This window comes from Melopsittacus undulatus, chromosome 20 (assembly GCF_012275295.1).
Source record: "Melopsittacus undulatus isolate bMelUnd1 chromosome 20, bMelUnd1.mat.Z, whole genome shotgun sequence".
NCBI lineage: Eukaryota > Metazoa > Chordata > Aves > Psittaciformes > Psittaculidae > Melopsittacus > Melopsittacus undulatus.
The window spans coordinates 496,600-516,481 of record NC_047546.1 but is presented as its reverse complement, the minus strand read 5'-3'; the positions used below and the strand labels follow the sequence as shown (position 1 = coordinate 516,481).

Sequence of the window (19,882 nt, the reverse complement as noted above, 5' to 3'; positions counted from 1 at the left end):
CATTGCTCACCCACACTCCGGATGCAGCCCATGCCAGCACCGGGATGCTGGGAGCCAGGGAGCGATAAGGACCCACCATGGCTCTGCCTTTCCTCATGGGAAGCCCCCGGCCCCCCCTCCCTTCCCCCACCCCCCAAGCCTGAGGGCGATGGTTTCCTTTTAAGGTGAAACTCCAGCAGATCCAAGCACCGGGATGAGCTGGAGCAGGCGCTGAGGCCGGGATCAGCCTGGGCAGCATCAGCCCAATGGCAGCTCCGGTCCCCCCCTCCCCAGTGTCACCCCTGGAGCTGCCCGGTGATGGCAGCGGTTGGATGCATGGATGGATGCATGAGGAGATTCCCAAGGCGGGGGGTGACATTCCTAATGAAATGAATCCACATTCCAGCCGGTGCTGACAAAGCGACGAGGGGGCACAGATGGTGGAGGGGAGGAGGAGGAGGAGGAGGATGGGTTGAGGCTGCTCAGGGCTATGGGGCACCCGGCGGGGTGAGTTCGCAGACCCCAGAGTCCCAAATGTGTCTTCAGTGGGACAAAGCACATCCCAAACTGGTCCAAGCGTGTCCATGCTGGGACCAAGGGTGCCCTGATGGGATCAAGCATGGCCATGATGGGACTAAGCATGTCCCAGTGATGAGCGTGTCCGTGATGGGACCAAGCATGTTCCCGATGGGATTGAGTGTGTCCCTGATGGAACCAGGTTCACCCCAATGGGACTGAGCATCGCCAAGGATGTCCCCAGGAGGACCAAGTGTGTCCTGATGGGACCAAACCTGTGCCAATGGGACACAAGGCACCTGCATCCCTCCCATGTGTCCCCCCCGCAGACCAGGAGCCATCAAACCACAACGGGCAAAGGGGGGATCCAGCCATGGGGGGGAAGGGGATGTGGGGCTGCTGCTTTAAGACCCCCCCCCCCAGCCCCGCAGCCGGGAGGGGTTTGTTTGGCGAGAGTGGGATTTCAATGGAGCCACCACAAAACCTCCCTGTGGGGTGAGGGCTTGGGGGGGGGGGGGGGGCGGGATGACCTCAGCGATGACTTCATCCCGCTCCCGGCTCCCAAAAACTCCTGGGAACCTTATAAGGAAAGGACTAAAAATACAGCGCAGGGGCTGGGGCAGCCCCCTCCCCACAACGAGCCCCTTGGGGGGGGGGGGGGGGGGGGGGGGGAGCAGGAGCTGCTCTGTTCCCCTATGGACCCCCCTATGGGCTGTCCCCCTATGGACCTAACCCCCCCCACACACCCCGCGCCCCCAGACCCACTCTAACACAGGGATGTGGGGGTCCCATCCCCATTCCCAGCCATTCCCATCCCTTCCTGCATCCCCCCCCCCCGCTCGCACTTCACCCGAGTGAGAGCCCCCAGAATAGCTCTGGTCTCTATAATAAGCTCTTGGCCCCGTTTTGGGGCTCATTCAGCTGCTGGGTCCTGCCCCCCCCGGCAGCTGCTGCCAAATCGGGGCAATCGCGGATGCCTGAGGCCGAGCCCCGCGGCTGGATCCCGCCGGGAATGTGCGTCTGGAGCCGTCCGTCAGCGGCGGGGAGGGTGGAGGGGGCCCGGGGGGGATGATCCCCCATCGTATCCCATCGCATCCCACCGCATCCCACCTCATCCCATCTCATCCCACTGCATCCCACCGCATCCCATCGCATCCCATAGCATCCCACCGCATCCCATAGCATCCCACCGCATCCCACCTCATCCCATCTCATCCCACTACATCCCACCGCATCCCATAGCATCCCACTGCATCCCACCTCATCCCATCTCATCCCACTACATCCCACCGCATCCCACCGCATCCCATCGCATCCCATAGCATCCCACCGCATCCCATCCCCAGGGCGATGAAACCCCTGGGACCATGCTCCCGTCTCCGTGGGGCGACGCCCCCTCCCCCTTTAAGCACCCCCAGCACCCATAAACAGTGCAGGATGCAGCACAGTCCGGGATCAGCCACCCATCATTAAGTGGGGTGGGAACGGGATGGGAAAAGGGATGCAGCGTGGGAAGCAGCTCGGCCGGATCCCAACACGTGTGTGCCAGCTCCGTGCCTCAGTTTCCCTTCTCATCAAGCCCCAAATGGAAAGGGGCTGAGGCAACAATGGGAAATGGGGATACCCCTCTCCCAGGGAACCCCATGGCACCCACCTACGGCACACCGGGATGGGGGCCGCGAGGGCAGGAGGTGACTCAACTCCGGACACACCACTGACGAAGCGGTTCCTTCCTCCTGGAATTGCCGGTGACCGCATGCAGGTGGCACCGGGACAAACAGGGATGTGCCCCCCCTCCCCCGGCTCCACGGACACGCAGGGAACAGCCCCCTCAGATCCCGGCTGCTGCCATGGGGGGGTTGGGGATGGTGCAGGATGTGGGGACAGGATGGGACCGGGACCGGTCCTGAGTCACCCCCGCAGCTGGGGCTGGGGATGGCTTCAGAAAGAGATGAAGCTCCAGAGCATTCTGCACTCTCTGGGGGCCCCATTCCCAGTTCAACATCTCCATTCCCAGTTCGGTTGCCCCATTCCCAGTTCAACATCTCCATTCCCAGTTCGGGGGCCCCATTCCCAGTTCAACATCTCCATTCCCAGTTCAACATCTCCATTCCCAGTTCGGTTGCCCCATTCCCAGTTTGCTGACCCCACCCCAGCCCTTGCCCATCCATCAGGCTGGAAGATCTCCATAAATCCCGACCACATTCCAGCCGCGGGCAGGTGGAGGGGGGGTCCCTGAAACCCCATCGGGGCGACAACTGCCGGGCTTGGGTTTCGGGGGGGGGTGGGGGGTTCACCTCCAGGTCCATGGAGCCCCCCCCTCCTCCTCCTCCTCCATGGACCCCCCCAAACCTCTCCCTGTTGCTGCCCCCCCCCCCAAACAGGGGGACACGGACCCCCCCCCTCCCGACCCCTATCGCGACCGCGCACTATGGCGCCCCCTGCGGGCCGTCCGCAGCCCTCGGCACCCGCACTCCTTCCCCTGATTGGCCACTTTGTTCTAGCCAATGAAAGAGGCGTCTTGCCGAGGAGGCGGACCCGGCAGTATATCACAGCCAATCGCGTTCCTCGTCCTCCAACAGCTGATAGCCAATGAAACCCTGGATCGGGGCTGGCCGCTGAGGGAGGCGCGGCCAATGGGCGCGGCGAGAGGCGAGCAGGAGGCTGCCCTCAGCCAATGAGCGCCGTGGGCGGGGCGCAGGAGGCGGTCCTCAGCCAATGGGGAGCGCGGGGGGCGTGTCCCCGGCTTCCAGAGAGTTCGGAGACGGGAGCGGAGCGGCGGTGAGTGATGGCGGCCGGGCCCCGGTGCCCCCCGGTACCCCCCGGTGTCCCCGCCCGGCCCCGGCGGAGCGGGGGCAGCAGCGGCCGGGCCCGGAGCGGGGTCCTCGGGCGCTGTCACCGGTGCCGGTGCTCGGGGGGGGGCTCCCGTGTCCCCGCCGGCTCCGGGACCCCCGAGGTGCGGGTGCAATGGGCATGTGGCGGCTCTGTCCCAGCGCAGCGCGGCGAGGGCCATGGTGAAGGAGACCGGGTACTATGATCTGCTGGGCGTGCGGCCCGGGGCCAGCCTGGACGAGATCAAACGGGCGTTCCGGCGCCTGGCGCTGCGCTACCACCCGGACAAGAACCCCAGCGAGGGCGAGCGGGTGCGTGCACAGCCTACCCCCCATCGCACCCCGGTTGCCCCTCATTCACCCCAGTTCCACCCCATTCACCCCACTTTTCCCCCTATCTCACCCCATTCCCCCCATCCCACCCCTTTTCCTCCCCATCACACCTCATCCCCCCATCTCTTCCTTCCACTTCCCCCCCATCTGAACCCATTTCCCCCTCTTCTCACCCCATTCCCCCCTTATCTCACCCCTGTTTCCCCTTCTTCTCACCCCATTCCCCCCATCTCACCCCTGTCCCCCCAGTTTAAGCAGATCTCTCAAGCCTACGAGGTGCTCTCGGACACCCACAAACGGGCTCTCTACGACCGCGGTGGGGAGCGGGCCATGAAGGAAGGAGGCTTGGGCGGCCGCGGGGGCAGCGCCGGCTTCGGCTCCCCCATGGACATCTTCGACTTCTTCTTCGGAGGGGGGGTGCGGATGCGCGGCCGGGGCGACCGGAGAGGTACGAGCCCCAGCGGCACCCCCAGGCCCTGCTATGGGGCAGGAGGGGGGGCAGGAAAGGGCTCCTTGGGCCACCCCCGTGCCCGCGGCGCTGAGCCCGACGCCTCCCTCGGCCCTTGATGACTTTCTCCCTGTGCCCCTCTTCAAAGGGCCCTTCCCTGCCTTGGCCCCGGCTTTCCCCCGCGGTCCCCGGGGCTGGGGCTGACTCAGCCCCGCGCTGCTCCGGGCGTGCGGAGCCGCTCCGGTGACTCCTGGCGTGCCTGTGGCCTGGGTCATGGCGAGAGGGTGAGGCCGGGGCCTTGCCCTGCTTGTGGCACGATTTAATAGCGGGGGCAATTAGAGGAGGCTGTGGGGAGGGTGCTTGGAGGCGGCCCCATAGATCCCTGTGGAGCCGAAGGGATGGGGGGGAGCTCCGTGCCCGCTGCTCCCCATGGACAAGGGGCTGATCCCGGTTTCCCCATAGGGAAGACTGTGGTGCACCAGCTCTCCGTGTCCCTGGAGGACCTCTACAACGGCACCACTCGGAAGCTGTCCCTGCAGAAGAACGTCATCTGCAGGAAGTGTGGAGGTGAGCAGCAGGGTACCGGGGTTTGGGGGGGGTCCCAGCACTGCAGCCCCCTCCTCACCCCCTCCCCATCCCTCCCCACAGGCTGTGGGGTGCGGGAGGGTGCCCAGAGGAGGTGTCCCAAGTGCCACGGCTCAGGCATGGAGGTGCGCATCCATCAGCTGGGACCCAGCATGATCCAGCAGATCCAGACCGTGTGTTCTCAGTGCCAGGGCCAGGGCGAGTGGATCCGGCCTCGGGATTGCTGCCTCTCCTGCAACGGCCGCAAGGTGGTCAGGGAGAAGAAGATCCTCAGTGTCCACCTGGATAAAGGTATGGGATGGGTCCCAGGGTGGGGGGGACCCCTCAATGGGTTCCAACCCTCCCTTGAGCTCCACTTCCCCATCCCACAGGCATGAAGGACGGGCAGAAGATCACGTTCCATGAGGAAGGGGACCAGGTGCCAGGGCTGGAGCCCGGGGACATCATCATTGTCCTGGATCAGAAGGAGCATCCCGTGTTCCGGCGCAGCGGGGACGACCTCATTGTGCGCAGGGAGATCAGCCTGGCCGATGCGCTGTGCGGCTGCCGCCAGGTCATCCGCACCCTGGACAACAGGAACCTGCTCCTGGCCTCCCAGCCAGGTGGGATGGGGATTGGGATGCATTGGGACAACCTTGTGAGGGGGCTGGGATTGGGACTGGGATGCATTGGGACACCCCTGTGTGGAGGCTGGGATTGGGACCGGGATGCACTGAGACACCCTTGCAAGGGGGCTGGGATTGGGATGCACTGAGCCACCCCTATGAGGATGCTGGGAGGTGACTCCCATCTCCCCCCCCAGGGGACGTGATCCGGCCTGGAGACCTCAAGTGTGTCCCGAACGAGGGGATGCCTGTTTACCGGAGCCCGTTCCAGAAGGGGAAGCTGATCCTGCAGTTCCAGGTGAGCCCCCGGTGCCGCCTCCCCCTTCCCTGCCCTTTTCCTCACGCTCATCCCATGTTTTCCCTTGCGTTCCCAGGTGAAATTCCCGGATCCAGGCTGGCTCCCTCCCGAGCGCCTGCGCCAGCTCCAGGCCTTCTTCCCAGCACAGGAGGAGGTGATGGCCACAGAGGACACGGAGGAGGTGGAGCTCAGTGATTACCGGGACCAGGGGGGGCCAGGGCGCAGGCCCTTCCCTGGGGATCCCTTCCATGAGGATGATGAGGACGGGAGCCGCCAGCACGTCCAGTGCCAGACCTCGTAGCTGGGGCTGGGGGGGGCACCGTGGGGCAGAGCCGGGGGGGGGGGGGGCTCTGGGAGCCGTCACCTTCAGGGATGTACATAGGTCACCATTGGACAGCACTGCACCCCCTTTGCCCCCTCCACTTTGGGGACCCCCCCCCACCAGCACTTCCTCCATAGGGATGCACCCCCCCCCCCAGGGGGTGCTGCCCATGGATAAGGGGGGAACCCTCACCCCCTGCCTCAGTTTCCCCATTGATGCTGGGGCAAAACCCCCATGGGGGAGGACTTGACCTGCCCCACTCAGCCCCACGGCGCCATGGGGTGCACCCAGGGCCTTTGCTTTGCCCGTTTCTGTCCTTGCTGGAGCCGGGGGGGTTGGGGGTGTTTCTGGTATCTTTGCACACAAAAACGGGACTTTTGGGGGGGTCCCGGCCCTTTAATTTATTTTTTAGAGGAATTTTAAGCATTTTTTCTCTGTTGTCATTGTCGGGGGGGGCGGGGGGGGGGAACTTTGTACTTGGCATTAAAAGCAAATCCCAACTCCAGCGGCTGTGTGGTGCCGGATCCCTGCGGCTTCCCAATGCATTCCCTGCCTCAATGGCCGGGGTGTGCCTCAGTTTCCCTGCTGGGGAGCAGCAGGGGCTGGGCTGGGCCCCACAACCTGAGCTGCCCCCATCCCCTCCGCCCCATTGTGACCCCTATGGTCTATGGGGCAGAACCAGCTATAGGGGACACCCCCTCCCCAAAAGTGAGGGAGGAAACTCGGGGGGGCCACCCTGCAGCTGACCACCCCCCCCCCATGTCCATACTGGAGCTTAGGGAAGGGCTTGGCTCCCAGTGTGGATGGAGGAGGAGAATGGGAACAATGGTGGCCACCGGCCAGCTTGGGGAGGGGGGGGCCCTACAGGCAGTGGGGTGAACCCACACCCTGCTGGGGGGGTCACCTTCCCCCCCCCCCCAGTGTCACTTCTCAGAGGTGATAGCACGTTATGGGGCTTGTCACCTGCGTCCTGGGCTGCCCTGGGGGCCCCCATGCAATGGGGCCACCCCACAGCAATGGGGTCACCACCTATGAGGGTGTCGTCCCCCCCCCCAAACTGGTCTCTCTGCCCTTTGCCACCAGTGCCATGACACCGGGGATGCCCCTTCCCAAAGCTGGCACCTCCCAGCACCCATCAGCGGGACCCCCATCCCTACGGATCATCCCTAACCCCCCCTTCCCCCCCCCCCGACCTCCTCCAAGCCAGGACCCCCCATTCCAGCCTGGAAAATGGGGATGTGCCCCCTAAAGCTGCTCAGCAAGTCCTGGGGGGCACTCAAAGCCTCATCCATGTCCCCATCCATGTCCTATCCTCATCCATATCCCCATCCACCCCCAGCACGCTCCATCCTGGCGGGGGGGGGGTGGTCCTCGCTGTGTCGCCTCCCCACACATCCCAACGCATCCCCCTTTGGCTCCGGCGATGGGCGCAGGGATGGGGGGGATGCTCCAGCCCCCCCCCCCCCATTCCCATTCCCATTGGAACGCGGGGGTCTCTCATTCATCCGCTGCCTCCCTCCCCTTCGCCCCCGGCTCATTCCCGGCCCCTCTTTGTCTCGCCCATGAAAGCCGAGGGGCCCCCTCCCCATCCCGGGGGTCACCGGGGCCGCCGAGAGGCGCCGGGAGCACCGAAACCACCCAGGAGGGGCCATGGAACGGGGGGGGGGGGGGAATTCCAGAGCATTCCCGAGCACCCGCTTGGAGCTGGGGTCTCTGTGACCCCCACCCCCCATTCCCAGCTGGGATGGGGGCAGAGCTTGGGGGCAGCAGGATGGGACCCCCATACCCCCCCCCCCCCATCCAGCTATGGGATACCCCCATGACACGAACCGGAGCCGTCCCTTGGGCAGCCAAGGAAAGCGGATATTCCAAGGGGGGGAGAAGCAGGAGAGCAGGAATTGCGGGGGGAGGGGGGTGCTGGTTTTCCATTACCAGGGTGGGAGGTGGGGGTCTTGGAGTGGGGGGAAGCTGCAGGTTTGGTGATGGATCCAGGTCCATTGACACCCCCCCCCCCCCCCCATGGTCCCAGTTGGATACTGGGAAAGCCAGGACATGGGCCAGGAATGGTGATGCCAAGTGTCCACCTTCAGCCTTCATCCCCTCCTCCTCCCCAGGGAAGGTGTAATTACAGCCTTCCTGCTGCTGGGGGGGGAAGTAGTGCCCCCCCCCCCCCATTGCTGCCCCATGGCTGCCCCCTTGCTTCCCACGCTGGGATGTGCCAACGCGGCCACTGCCTTTGCCTGGGGGCCCTTGCGCAAGGATCGGGCGTGTGGCAGCAAGAGCAGGACATGAGGACATCGGGACATGAGGACATCGGGACATGAGGACATCGGGACATGGGGATATCGGGACATGAGGATATCGGGACATGGGGACATTGGGACATGGGGATGGGGCAAAGGATGTTTATTGGGAAGCAGGGGGAAGAGGCAGGGATGCTCCTGGGGGGTTTGGACCTGGAGAGGGGGGGGCCTGGCCCTGGTGCTCTGTGACCATGGAGCCACCGCCTGGAGCCACATCAGTGACAATAAATATTTGGGGGGGGGGGGGGGGCAAGAGAACTGCATCCAAATCCAACACATCCAAATGAACCAAAACTGCCTAAAATCAGCCCAAATTCCCCCCACCCCCCGGGTGCTTTGGCTGCAGCAAGAGAAGGAGGCTTCTGAGGGGCTCTGCTGTGCCCCCATGGGAAGATGCACCCCCCATGGCTATGGGGGGGTGGAAGGGACACTTGGGGGGGGACACATGGGGACACTGCTGTGGTGGCATCACTCCCGCACGTAGACCCTGGTGCAGACGACGTCGTCGGCCGTCATGGTCTGCAATGAGGAGCAGGTGATGGATGGGACCCCCCCACAAACACAGCCCCCCCAAAGGGAGTTTCCCATCATGCCCCGGGGCAGGGATGCTCACCAGGATGAGCTCCCCATCGTTGGTCAGCTCCCTGGACCAGCCTGTCCGGGGCCCCTCGCCCCGGAGCAGCCGCTGCTCACAAACCACCTTGTTCTCACTCGCCCACTTGGCCAAGCTCTGCAGAGGGGACAATGGGGGGGGGACACCCCAAAACAGCCCCAGAGCACCCCCCGACAGGGTGGAACATCCGTCAGTGCGCTGGGAGGGGGATGGGGACATTGATGGGCATGGGAATGGGGAACAGGATGGGGACACAGACAGGGCCTGGATGAGGATGGGGACATGGATGGGGATGGGAATGGGGATGGGGACATTTGCTTCTGCTCCCAACAGTGCCTGGGATACCCGGGGGGGGGGGGCACAGGGAAGGGGCAGGGACCACCCCCACGGACAGGAGTGAGCATGTGGCTGCGTGTGTGCAAACACACGTGTGCACACCTGAACTCACACCCGTGTGCAGGCACATGTGTGTAAATGCATGCACACGCACCCATGTAAATGCAACGAGAGCCTCCGTGTGTGAGACGTGTGCATACGTGATGCTCACCCACCTATGCACATGTAAGAGTGCGCACACACACACACGAGTGCTCCTGCCACACACGTGGACACATGTAGGATGCATGTGGATGTGTGTAGGGATGTGTGTAGGGATGCATGTGAATGTGTGTAGGGATGCATGTAGGGATGTGTAGGCATGCATGTAGGGATGCATGTGAATGTGTGTAGGGATGTGTGTAGGGATGTGTAGGCATGCATGTAGGGATGCATGTGAATGTGTGTAGGGATGTGTGTGGATGTGTGTGGATGCATGTAGGGATGCATGTGGAGCCGCACCTTGCAGGGCCGCCCGTCCACCGTCTGCTCCTCGAACTCCTGCCCGATGCTGAAGCTGATCTCCGTGGTCCTCACCGTGGTCCAGGTCCGGATGTAGAAGCTCTCCCCCTCCTGCCTGATCTCCACCGAGGGCTTGGAGGCTGCGGCCACCGCGATCTTCCTCAGCATCACGTTAACCCCTGCGGGGGGGGGGGTCCCCATGGATGGGGGGGTCCTGGGGATGCCTCGGGGGGACCCTGGCCCCGCGGAGCCGCATCTGGCTCGGCCACATCTGGCTCGGCCACATCTGGCTCTCGTTACCTGGCTCCGGATGCGCCCGGGGGAAGGGATGCGGGTGATGGGATGGGATGGGGGGGGTGGGGGGTGAGGGGGCTCCCCCCGGGCCGGGGTGACTGCGGGGACACGGCCCCCGGTGACCCGCGGGTCCCCCCCCCCCCTTCCAAAGCGCAGCTGCGGCTTTGTCCGCGCTGCCGCGGGGCCTCATCCATCACTGCCCCATAGAGGGGCCCTGCGGAGCGGGGCTCCCCCCGCAGCGCGATGGGGGGCACGGATGGGGCCGACCCCGCAGCGTGATGCGGGTACTCGAGGTGTGGGGGGGGACCACGGAAACAACCCCTTGGGGGGGGGGGCTCCCCATGGCCGGGCCCGTGGGGATGCTGCTGCTGAGAGGGGCGGGAGGGGGGGGTCTGACCCACACTTGGGGGTCCCGGAGCCTCCCTCCGTGATGCTCAAGGGGAGAAGCAGCCGCCAAAAGGAGCAAAGTCCCTTTATTGGGGGGGGGGATGCAGGCAGATGGGGGGGTCCCCCCTCCAGCGCATCCACCATGGGGGTCCCAGAGCCCCCCCAGGCCCGCGGTGGGGCGGGAGGAGCCGCCGGTCCCTGCTGCGGTTCCCCCCGGTGGGGCTGGGGGGGGGGACGGGGGGGAAGGGGGGGGAACGAGGGGGGGGGCGGGGAATGAAACCCAAGAAAGTGATAATTATCCTGAAATATTCGCTCCGGAGCCCCTAACCTGGAACAAATCCGGATGCGGGGGGGGCTCCTCGCCCTTCCCCCCCCCTCGGCCGTGGGGCCCCCATCACAATGTGGGGCAGGGGGGAGCCGGCTTAGGATGGGGGCACCCCACAGAGCGGGGTCCCCTTGGGTGAGATGTTGGGGATACAGCCCCCCCCTCCTTCCAGCCCCCCCGTGCCTCAGTTTCCCCAATGGGCTTTAGGTGGGAACAAAGGGGGGGTCCCGCAGCGCTGGAGCGGGGCTCGGAGGGGAGATGTGGGGCAGGGCCCCCCCGGAGCCCGCACTCACCCAGAGCCTTCAGCAGCTCCTCGAAGTTCTCCGAGCTCTTCATCCTCCACGTCCCGGAGAAGTTCGGCATCGTGGGGCCGGGGGCAGCGGCGGGGGCCGCTCTATGGGGGGGCACCGGGATAGGGACCCGGAACGGGAATGGAGACGGGAACGGAGACGGGAACGGAGACGGGAACGGAGACGGGAACGGAGACGGGAACGGAGGACACCGCGAGCGCACGAACGGCACCAACGACCCCGCCGCGCTCCGGTCCCGGCGCCGCCCGTTTTATTGCCGGGCAGGTCCCACCCGCTCCGCCCCCAGCCCCGGCCCCAAAGGGGGGGGGGGCTCCGCGCTCACCTGCGGGGCTCCGCAATGGGAGGGACCCCCCAAAGTGACCGAATCCCCCCTTAAAGTGACCGTGACCCCCCCAAGTGTCTGCACCCCCATATCCCCCCGGTCTCAATGCACCCCTCTATAACCTCCCTGCACCCCTCAATGGGGGGGGGCACACACATGCACCCCCCCACACGTGCAGGTGCCCAGCCCAGCCGTGATGCGCGGGCACGAGTGAGGAGCCCCCGTTCACATGCGTGGTCGGGCTGCGGGAGGTGGGGTTTGGGGGGGGCAAGGGGAGGATTTGGGGGTCCCGTGGTGCTGGCACCGGGATCATGGAGTTTGTGGCTCCAAGATGGAAGGAGCCGGATTCCTGCTGCTCTTTAGGGGTGACCCCCCCCCCTTCCCGGACCCACATTCCCCCCCCAATCCCATCCCCGAGCCCCCCACATTCCATGGGGTGACGCTGCTGAGGAGCCGAGTCCTGGCTTGTCGCGAGTCCCTAATCCCCTGAAGAACAGGATTCCCAACAAAGAGCGGACGGATCCTGACCTACAGCGGGTGCCGGAGGGAATGGGGCTGGAAGAGGTGGGGGCTCGAGGAGGGGGCACCCCAAGGATGTGAGTGTGTGTGTGTGGGCCCCCCCCAGGCCATGGATTTGGGGGAAAACCAGCTGGATTTGGAGAAGTGGGTGGAGGGGATAGGGTGGGACCCCCCACCCCACATCTGGAAGGGATTCTGCTGGGAAGGGCGGATAAAGGCTTCACCCCCCAGATTCCTTGGAAACCGCAGACATCCCAAGGGCAGAGGCCAATGGGGGTCACCCCCCAAGTGCCCCTCATAGGGGGGACAAGGTCCGGCGTCAACCGAACCCCCCCCCGGGGCAGGACCCCCCCAACCTCATCGCGTTGAGCCCCTGCTGCTCCCCCCAACCCCTGCAAATCCATCCCAGCTGCGGGGCTCCCTCGGGAACCGATCCCAACCGGACACCGGGAATGTGCCCCCGCTGTGGGGCTGGGACCCACACATGGCCTCCCCCCCCCATATGCCCCCAGGCGCCGGCTCCTCCTTCGCGAGGAGGTAACAGCTCCTTTAAGGCTCGGCCATTCCAAAGCCCGGTCGTAAACTCGGCTCCAATCGCTTCCAAAGGCAGCCCAGACACAAAGGCTCCGGCTCCCCATCCATGCTCCCACCTTCCCGGGAATCCGGGGGCATTCCCAGCCCTTCCTGGCGCAGGCACATGGAGGCTTTGGGATCTGTCCCCCAAAGCACCACACAGGATCCCATGGGATGCTTGGGATCACTGGGTCCCCCAGTCCCACATGGATGCAGGAGGGATCCCCAAGTGGGGAAAGGGGGTGGCAATGGGGGGGTCCCCATGAGCACAGGGCTGCTGTGAATGCGGAGGGGGGGGAACTGCCCCACAGAGCCTGGTGTGGGGCACCCCATTGCCCACTCCACCACGGGCTGGGGCTCCCCCCATGGTCTCCAGCACCAAAGGCTCCTCAATCATTCCTGTTTAATTGGGATCGGGGCTGTCACAAGCTCAGTTCTGAACAGCCCCCCTGGGGCAGCCCCACACCGGAGGCAGTGCCAAGGACGTGGCGCTGGCACTGGTGGCACTGGTGGCACTGGTGGCACCGGTCCCCGTGCCCAGGCTCGTCCTGGTCTTTGTGCAATGAGGAAGATGGAACCCAAAGCTCCCGGAGCCTTTGGGCGCTCCCTGCCCCTGGCAGAGGTAGTTGTGCAAGACGGGAAGGAGCCTGCCCTGGGCACCCATTCCCGCACGGAATGGGGCTGTGGAGCAGGAAGAGCCCCCTCTGAGGCACCCAGAGGTGTTCCCAGCACCTCCGGGGGCACAGCTCTGCCCCACATCACTGGGGCAGATGGAGGATGTCACACCATGGTGTGAGAAGGCACATCAGGGCGCAGGGATGCCGGCGCCCGGCTCCATGCTCCCACCCGTTGTCCATAGGGATGGATGGAATGGCACCAGGACCCCTCTCGGGGTGTAGGATGGAGCTGCAGCAGGGCCTCACTCCTGCTTGGGGGCCAGCAGGAGGTGTTGCTCCCATTCCACCTCCACCACTTTGTAGAGCTCCATGGTGGTCCGGGCGTCCTCCACGGAGGAGTGGCCGCTCTTCCCGACCTGTTGGGGACAGCAAACGGGGGGGGCACAGCCTGAGCCACTGCTCTGAGCCCAGCACCCCCAAAACCCATCATGGAATGGGTTGGGATGAAGGGAGCTTAATGCCACCGGAGCAGGGTGCTCCGAGCCCCATCCAGCCTGGCCTTGAGCACTGCCAGGGATGGGGGCAGCCCCCTGCTTCCTGCGGGATACCTGGATGTCCTTGTGCAGCAGCGCCTTGGCCAGGCGCTTCAGGGACACGGTGGCGTCCTCCGGGAAGCCTCCTTTCCGGTTCAACAACGGCATCTTGGACGTGTCCCGGGTCAGGGCCTGCGGGTGGAAGTACTTGAGCGCCTTGAAGTCGTTGTAGACGGCGTGACCCACGACGAGCTTCCCGGCCAGGATGCGCAGTATCTGCGGGAGCGGCTTGGGATGAGTGCGGCGCCCGGGATGCGCTTCCGCCTCCATCCGCAGGGGGGCGACGTGCGCAACGCGACGGCTGCACTACCACCACCGTCCGCATGGGGGCGATGGGCACAACGCGACGGCTGCACTACCACCACCGTCCGCATGGGGGCGATGGGCACAACGCGACGGCTGCACTACCACCACTGTCCGCATGGGGGCGATGGGCACAACGCGACGGCTGCGCTACCACCACCGTCCGCATGGGGGCGATGGGCACAACGCGAAGGCTGCGCTACCACCACCGTCCGCATGGGGGCGATGGGCACAACGCGACGGCTGCACTACCACCACCGTCCGCATGGGGGCAATGGGCACAACGCGACGGCTGCACTACCACCACCGTCCGCAGGGGGGCGATGGGCACAACGCGACGGCTGCACTACCACCACCGTCCGCCGGGGGGCGATGGGCACAACGCGACGGCTGCACTACCACCACCGTCCGCAGGGGGGCGATGAGCGCAACGCGACGGCTGCACTACCACCACCGTCCGCATGGGGGCAATGGGCACAACGCGACGGCTGCACTACCACCACCGTCCGCCGGGGGGGCAATGGGCACAACGCGAGGGCTGCACTACCACCACCGTCCGCAGAGGGGCGCTGGACGCCCCCGACGGCCGCACTGCCGCCCCCCCCCCCTCCCGTTACACCGGCCCCGTCCGCCGCCGCTCCCGCACCTCTTTCCGTGCCGTCACGAACGGCACCGCGCGGGCCATGTGGTGGCGGCGGATCCCGCTCCAGCGGGTGCGGAAGTCCACGACGGGCGCCGCAGGCCGCACGTACCGGTCGTACAGCACCTCCCCGCCGCGGCCCACGATGCTGCACCGGGCCAGGGCGCTGCGCCGCCCGCCGGGCCCGGTCCCGACCATCTCGCAGTCGATGGCGACGGCCGCGTCCGCCGCTCCGCTGGGGGGCGCTGCGGCCTCGGCGGAGCCGCTGTCGGCGCTCGGTGAGCCCCGGGAGGGCTCCGGTTGGCGGCGCAGGCCCCGGCGCTGCGCGCGCCGCCGCTGCAGGAAGCGCTGGTGCTTCCGGTTGCCCGTCGGGGCCGCGCGGGGACGCGCAACGGGCCCCGCGTGCACGTTGAGGATCAGGTCCGACATGGCAGCCGGTACCGGCGGCACCGGAAGGAGACAGAACCGGAAGTGACGTAGTATCCGTGCGCGGCGGCGGCAACGCGGCTGGAGCGTGGCGGTGAGTGGTGAGCGGCGGTTCAGCGCGGTGGTGACGTCTCGGGTGACGTCACGGGGGATGCCGGAGCTGCCCGGTGATGACGTCACTGCTGCGGGAAGATGGGGGAGTGGCACCGTCTGATTACGTCACGGCGAGGGAACCGTATTCGCAGTGACGCCATTGCCCCGTTACGTCATGGCCTCTGCTGTGACGTCATGGGCCTCCCTTAGCTCACAGCCGGGGAGGGGTATGACGTCATAGCCCTAGTGGTGATGTCAGAGTCCCGGGAAACACCCCGGGATGACATCACAGCCACATGGGTGACAAGTCAGTCCCATGGGGGCCACAGGGGAAGCCCCAGGATGACGTCACACCCCCAGGATGACGTCACACCCCCCCCCCCAGGGCTCCACCATGGCCGCCTCCCCCCATGGACCCCTGCAGTGGGAGCAGCAGCGAGCGGCCGACATCGTCCGGCTCCTGTCGCTCTACCGGCCCCTGCTCGATGCCTGCGTCATCGTGAGTGCCCCCCCGTGTCCCCCCCCATACACATCCCATGTACCCCCATATTACCCATACATATCCCATATCCACCCTATCCCCCATACCCATCCCATATCCCCCCTATCCCCCAATACAGATTCCATATCTCCCATACCCATCCCATATCCCCCCATACCCATCCCATATCCCCTATACACATCCTATATCACCCCTTATCCCTATACTCATCCCATGTGCCCCCTATCCCCATCCTATATCACCCCTTATCCCCATCCCCATCCCATGTCCCCCCCTCTCCCGCAGGATTTCTTCACCGAGGGGCTCTGGGCACAGCTCCCCCCTCCCTGGCAAACAGCGCTGGGCTCTGCCCCCCCCCCGCAGCTCGCCCGGCTCTTGGGGGGGCCAGACCCGGGGGGGCCGGGGCCGCTCTGGCCCCTGTCCCTATTGGCCTTCGCCGCGGCCTCTCGGGCCCTCTCCTTCCCACGGGGCCGCCCCGGGGCCGCCCCGCGCCCCCCCTGCCACAGCCGCCGCCTGCACCCCCTGCTCCGTCGCCACGTCAAGCCCAAGAAGCAGCACGAGATCCGGCGCCTGGGCAAGGTGGGGGCCCCCCCTCAACTGCACCGTGACCCCCCTTCCAACCCCCCAGAACTGCACCGTGACCCCCCCTTCAAACCCCCCAGAACTGCACCGTGACCCCCCCTTCAAACCCCCCAGAACTGCACCCTGACCCCCCCTTCAAACCCCCCCAGAACTGCACCGTGACCCCCCCTTCAAACCCCCCAGAACTGCACCGTGACCCCCCTTCCAACCCCCCAAAACTGCACCGTGACCCCCTCTTCACAGCCCCCAAAACTGCACCGTGACCCCCCCTTCAAACCCCCCAGAACTGCACCCTGACTCCCCCTTCAAACCCCCCAGAACTGCACCATGACTCCCCCTTCAAACCCCCCAGAACTGCACCATGACCCCCCCTTCAAACCCCCCCCCCCTCCATCACCCTCCTATGCCACAGCTCCTGCAGCGGCTCAGCCAGGCCACCGGCTGCACACGTATGGTGGACGTCGGAGCGGGGCAGGTACGAACTTGGGGGGGTCTCCATTGTGTCCCCATTGTCTGACTGTGCCCCCCCCCCCACATCCCTTTCCCAGGGCCACCTCTCCCGGTTCCTGGCCTTCGGCCTCGGCCTCTCGGTGACGGCAGTGGAAGGTGACGGCCGCTTGGCCACAGCCGCCGAGCGCTTCGACCGGGAGCTGCTGCGGGAGCTGCACAAAACCGGGGGGGCCCCCCCCCAGCGGCGCCGCGGCCCCCCCCGGCCCTGCTCCCCACTCACCCCACGGGGCCCCCAGCACATCCCGGGCCGCTTGGACCCGGTGCTGCCATGGGGGGAGTTCCTGTTACCCCCTGACCCCCCTGCTCCTGCTGCTCGCAACCCCTTGGGGGGGCCGGGGGGGGCAGCGGATGGGGCCCGGGTGCTGGTAACGGGGCTCCATGCCTGCGGGGACCTGAGCCCCGCGCTGCTGAGGCACTTTGCCCGCAGCCCCTCGGTGGCTGCCGTGGCCTCCGTTGGCTGCTGCTACATGAAGCTCTCGACCCCCCCCGGGTACCCGCTCAGCTCCTGGGTCTCGGCCTTACCAGGCCATGAGCTCTCGTACCGGGCGCGGGAGAGCGCCTGCCATGCGCTGGAGCAGTACCGGGGGCGCCTGGGGGGGGGCAGCCCCCGCCTGCGGGCTCATTGCTACCGGGCTGTGCTCGAGACCCTCATCCGGGGGGCCCGGCCCGGCCTCCGGCGTCCCGGGGTGCAGACAGTGAAGAAGGCACATGCCCTCAGCTTCCCACAGTGAGTATGGGGGGGGTGAACCCCATTAGTGTCCCCCAGTGAGTTTGGGGTTGGGGGGACCCCCTTCAGTCAATCCCCCCCCATTGTGTGTATGTGTGTCCCCCCCCAGATACGCCCGCCTGGGGCTGCCCCGCGTGGGGCTGGATCCTGCCTCCATCCCACTGGATTCCGATGCCGTGGGGACCATGCTGGAGCAGCAGCACAAGGTCGTGGCCTTCTTCAGCCTCACGCTGCTGCTGGCACCACTGGTGGAGACCCTCATCCTGCTGGACCGGCTGCTGTACCTGCGGGAGCGTGGTGGGTGCCCGGTGCTGGCGCCGGGGGAACGGTGACACCGGTGCCATCACTGAGCCCCCCCCCTCCTTCCACTCCATGTCCCCATAGGCTTCCACTGTGCCCTCGTGCCCCTCTTCGACCCCCGGTTCTCCCCCCGGAACCTGGTGCTGGTGGCAGCGCGCTGTCCCCTGGGCACAGTGCTGGCAGGGCTGGAGGATGAGGATGGCAGCAACGATGAAGCCGAGTCCCCCCCAGAGGAACAGAGCCCCCCAGCGCAATAAACCCCCCATGGGGCAGAGTGAGAGGTCTTTATTGCTCCGCGGGGGGGGGTTCCAGTGCCCCCCAGTTAATACCAGTAGGATTTCTTAGCCCTGCGCGTCTCCACTATGTCCATTGCATCCATGATCTCCTCCTCGAAGGTCTTCAGAGAGGGCACATACGTCTTCTGCATCGCATCCTCCACCGACGTGTCCTTTGGGCCATCTGCATGCAAAGGGACAGCATTAACCCCCCCCTGCCATACTCCCTGTGTGTGTGTCCCCCTCGTTGTCCCCATGTCCCCACGCACCGATCCACTGCTCGGGGACGATGCCATCGGGGCGCTGCTGCAGCGGCACGGGGATGATGCGGCCGCTGCGCAGGGACACACGGACGCGTTCCCCCTCCTCCGTGTAACGCCACTGCACCTCCGTGGGCTTCCTGGCACCGAGGAGCAGCTTCAGGATGGGCTGGGGGGGGTCCAACAGCATCGTGTGTTCCCCCCCCCAACACCACCAGCACCACCAGTGCCCGTTACCGGTCCTCAGGGTCCACCAGTGCGATCTGGCTGAGCAGCAGCGGTGCCTCACTCGCGATGTAGGAGCTGGCGTACTTGGAGATGCGGTCGACATAACGGTAGTGCTGCCATGGGGATGGTGAGGATGGGGGGGTCACCACCGGCACCCCCACCCTGTGCCCCCCCCCCCCCCCCAAGCACCCAGCCCCATCCTCACCGTGTTCAGCCCCTCCACCACCACCCAATTGCGGGCGCGCACGACCTGGGTGACCATTGCCTGCTTGCCCGCATCCTTCCCGGTCAGCACCTGCACCTGCGGGGGGGGAGAACCGGGGGTCAATGGGCACGGTCCCGGTACCGTTACCCGTTACCGGGGATGGGGGGTCCAGCACTCACCGTGTCCCCCTGGAACACCTTCCAGTCCTCGCTGTCGATGGGCTCCACCACGACCCTGCGGCGCCGCTGCCCCGGCGGGTTCCGGCGCTGCGCGGCCGCCGTGTCCGGGGGCCACGTCCCGTGCCGGTAACCGGGGGGGAGCCGCGCAGCAGCCAGCACGGCCGAAAGGCGCATGGCTGGGGGGGGGGGCAACGCTGAGACCCCCATGGGGCACACGGAGACCCCCATGGGTGCTGTGACAAAGGGGGGGGACTCCCGGGGTCCCTCTTAGATGCCCCCCCAAAAGGCATCCCCGGGGTCCCTGTGAACGTGGAGACCCCCCCCATAGGATCCCCTATAGAGCCTCCAGTGCCAAGGAGACCACCAAGTGCCCCCCATAGGCCCCCGGTGCCCCCCGGTACCGCGTCCCCCCCCCCTCACCTCCTGCTCCGGCGCCCTCCGGTCCACGAGGGGGGGCGTGGCCTGGCGCAGTGCACGACGGGACGTGTAGTCCTGCGAGGGGCGCAGGCAGCGGCGGTGCATGCTGGGAGTTGTAGTCCCCCATCCACCCAACGCATGCGCCGTTCACTCCCCGCGCGGTGCACGCTGGGAGTTGTAGTCCCTCATCCACCCAACGCACGCGCCGTTCACTCCCCGCGCGGTGCACGCTGGGAGTTGTAGTCCCTCATCCACCCAACGCATGCGCCGTTCACTCCCCGCGCGGTGCACGCTGGGAGTTGTAGTCCACCAGCGCCCCCGATGACCGTGGCCGGGCCTGGGCCCACACCGGAGGCCCCGCTCCATCCCCGCCGCCCCGCGGGGCTCCACACGCGAGGCCGGGGCTCCTCCGAGGCCTGCGCGCTGCCGCCGGGGGCCTCTCGGGGCCGCTGGGAGCTGTAGTCCCGGCCGCGGCTCCATTTTCTCCTCAGCCCACAGGGAGCAGCGCAAAGGAGCTGCGAGGCCGGGCAGAGGCGCTTTGAGAAGGCAGGAATCGTTTAAAAACGCAGGAATTGCCTTAAAAAAAGCATGAATTGCTTTAAAAAGTCAGGAATCGCTTTAAAA

General features: G+C 66.3%; 5 protein-coding genes across 13 annotated transcripts; 2 read left to right on the top strand and 3 right to left on the bottom strand.

The window, feature by feature from the left end:
* Window positions 1-3,213: 3,213 nt before the first annotated feature.
* On the top strand, window positions 3,214-5,921 carry LOC101870460 (dnaJ homolog subfamily A member 1-like). 2 transcript variants are annotated; one of them, XM_034071032.1, is made up of 8 exons: window positions 3,214-3,276; window positions 3,494-3,638; window positions 3,909-4,107; window positions 4,570-4,674; window positions 4,756-4,983; window positions 5,064-5,294; window positions 5,495-5,595; window positions 5,672-5,921. In XM_034071032.1, exons 2-8 carry the CDS (start codon window positions 3,507-3,509, stop codon window positions 5,894-5,896), a joined length of 1,221 nt encoding a protein of 406 aa, XP_033926923.1. In that variant the 5' UTR covers window positions 3,214-3,276; window positions 3,494-3,506; the 3' UTR covers window positions 5,897-5,921. The 2 variants fall into 2 exon arrangements, with proteins under 2 accessions (XP_033926923.1, XP_033926924.1); XM_034071033.1 differs by having other exon boundaries at window positions 3,251-3,276; window positions 3,489-3,638.
* A 2,552-nt stretch (window positions 5,922-8,473) lies between these two features.
* Window positions 8,474-11,213, bottom strand: CRABP2 (cellular retinoic acid binding protein 2). 2 transcript variants are annotated; one of them, XM_034071037.1, is made up of 4 exons: window positions 10,970-11,213; window positions 9,671-9,849; window positions 8,834-8,950; window positions 8,474-8,739 (listed from the first exon to the last, which is right to left on the bottom strand). In XM_034071037.1, the coding sequence occupies exons 1-4, from the start codon at window positions 11,037-11,039 to the stop codon at window positions 8,689-8,691; spliced, it is 417 nt and encodes a 138-aa protein (XP_033926928.1). In that variant the 5' UTR covers window positions 11,040-11,213; the 3' UTR covers window positions 8,474-8,688. The 2 variants fall into 2 exon arrangements, with proteins under 2 accessions (XP_033926928.1, XP_033926929.1); XM_034071038.1 differs by having other exon boundaries at window positions 9,671-9,810.
* A 1,574-nt stretch (window positions 11,214-12,787) lies between these two features.
* On the bottom strand, window positions 12,788-15,105 carry ISG20L2 (interferon stimulated exonuclease gene 20 like 2). The gene is made up of 3 exons (XM_034071034.1): window positions 14,561-15,105; window positions 13,627-13,827; window positions 12,788-13,434 (listed from the first exon to the last, which is right to left on the bottom strand). Exons 1-3 carry the CDS (start codon window positions 14,981-14,983, stop codon window positions 13,321-13,323), a joined length of 738 nt encoding a protein of 245 aa, XP_033926925.1. The 5' UTR covers window positions 14,984-15,105; the 3' UTR covers window positions 12,788-13,320.
* On the top strand, window positions 14,857-17,972 carry METTL25B (methyltransferase like 25B). Of its 7 annotated transcripts, none has more exons than XM_034071029.1 (7): window positions 14,859-15,074; window positions 15,459-15,572; window positions 15,861-16,154; window positions 16,570-16,632; window positions 16,706-17,394; window positions 17,504-17,691; window positions 17,779-17,972. In XM_034071029.1, exons 2-7 carry the CDS (start codon window positions 15,468-15,470, stop codon window positions 17,949-17,951), a joined length of 1,512 nt encoding a protein of 503 aa, XP_033926920.1. In that variant the 5' UTR covers window positions 14,859-15,074; window positions 15,459-15,467; the 3' UTR covers window positions 17,952-17,972. The 7 variants fall into 7 exon arrangements, with proteins under 7 accessions (XP_033926918.1, XP_033926922.1, XP_033926917.1 ...); XM_034071030.1 differs by having other exon boundaries at window positions 14,859-15,300; XM_034071027.1 differs by having other exon boundaries at window positions 14,857-15,300; window positions 16,570-17,394.
* On the bottom strand, window positions 17,958-19,373 carry MRPL24 (mitochondrial ribosomal protein L24). The gene is made up of 6 exons (XM_034071036.1): window positions 19,262-19,373; window positions 18,842-19,017; window positions 18,663-18,758; window positions 18,467-18,570; window positions 18,239-18,369; window positions 17,958-18,153 (listed from the first exon to the last, which is right to left on the bottom strand). Exons 2-6 carry the CDS (start codon window positions 19,013-19,015, stop codon window positions 18,017-18,019), a joined length of 642 nt encoding a protein of 213 aa, XP_033926927.1. The 5' UTR covers window positions 19,016-19,017; window positions 19,262-19,373; the 3' UTR covers window positions 17,958-18,016.
* Between the last annotated feature and the right edge of the window lie 509 nt (window positions 19,374-19,882).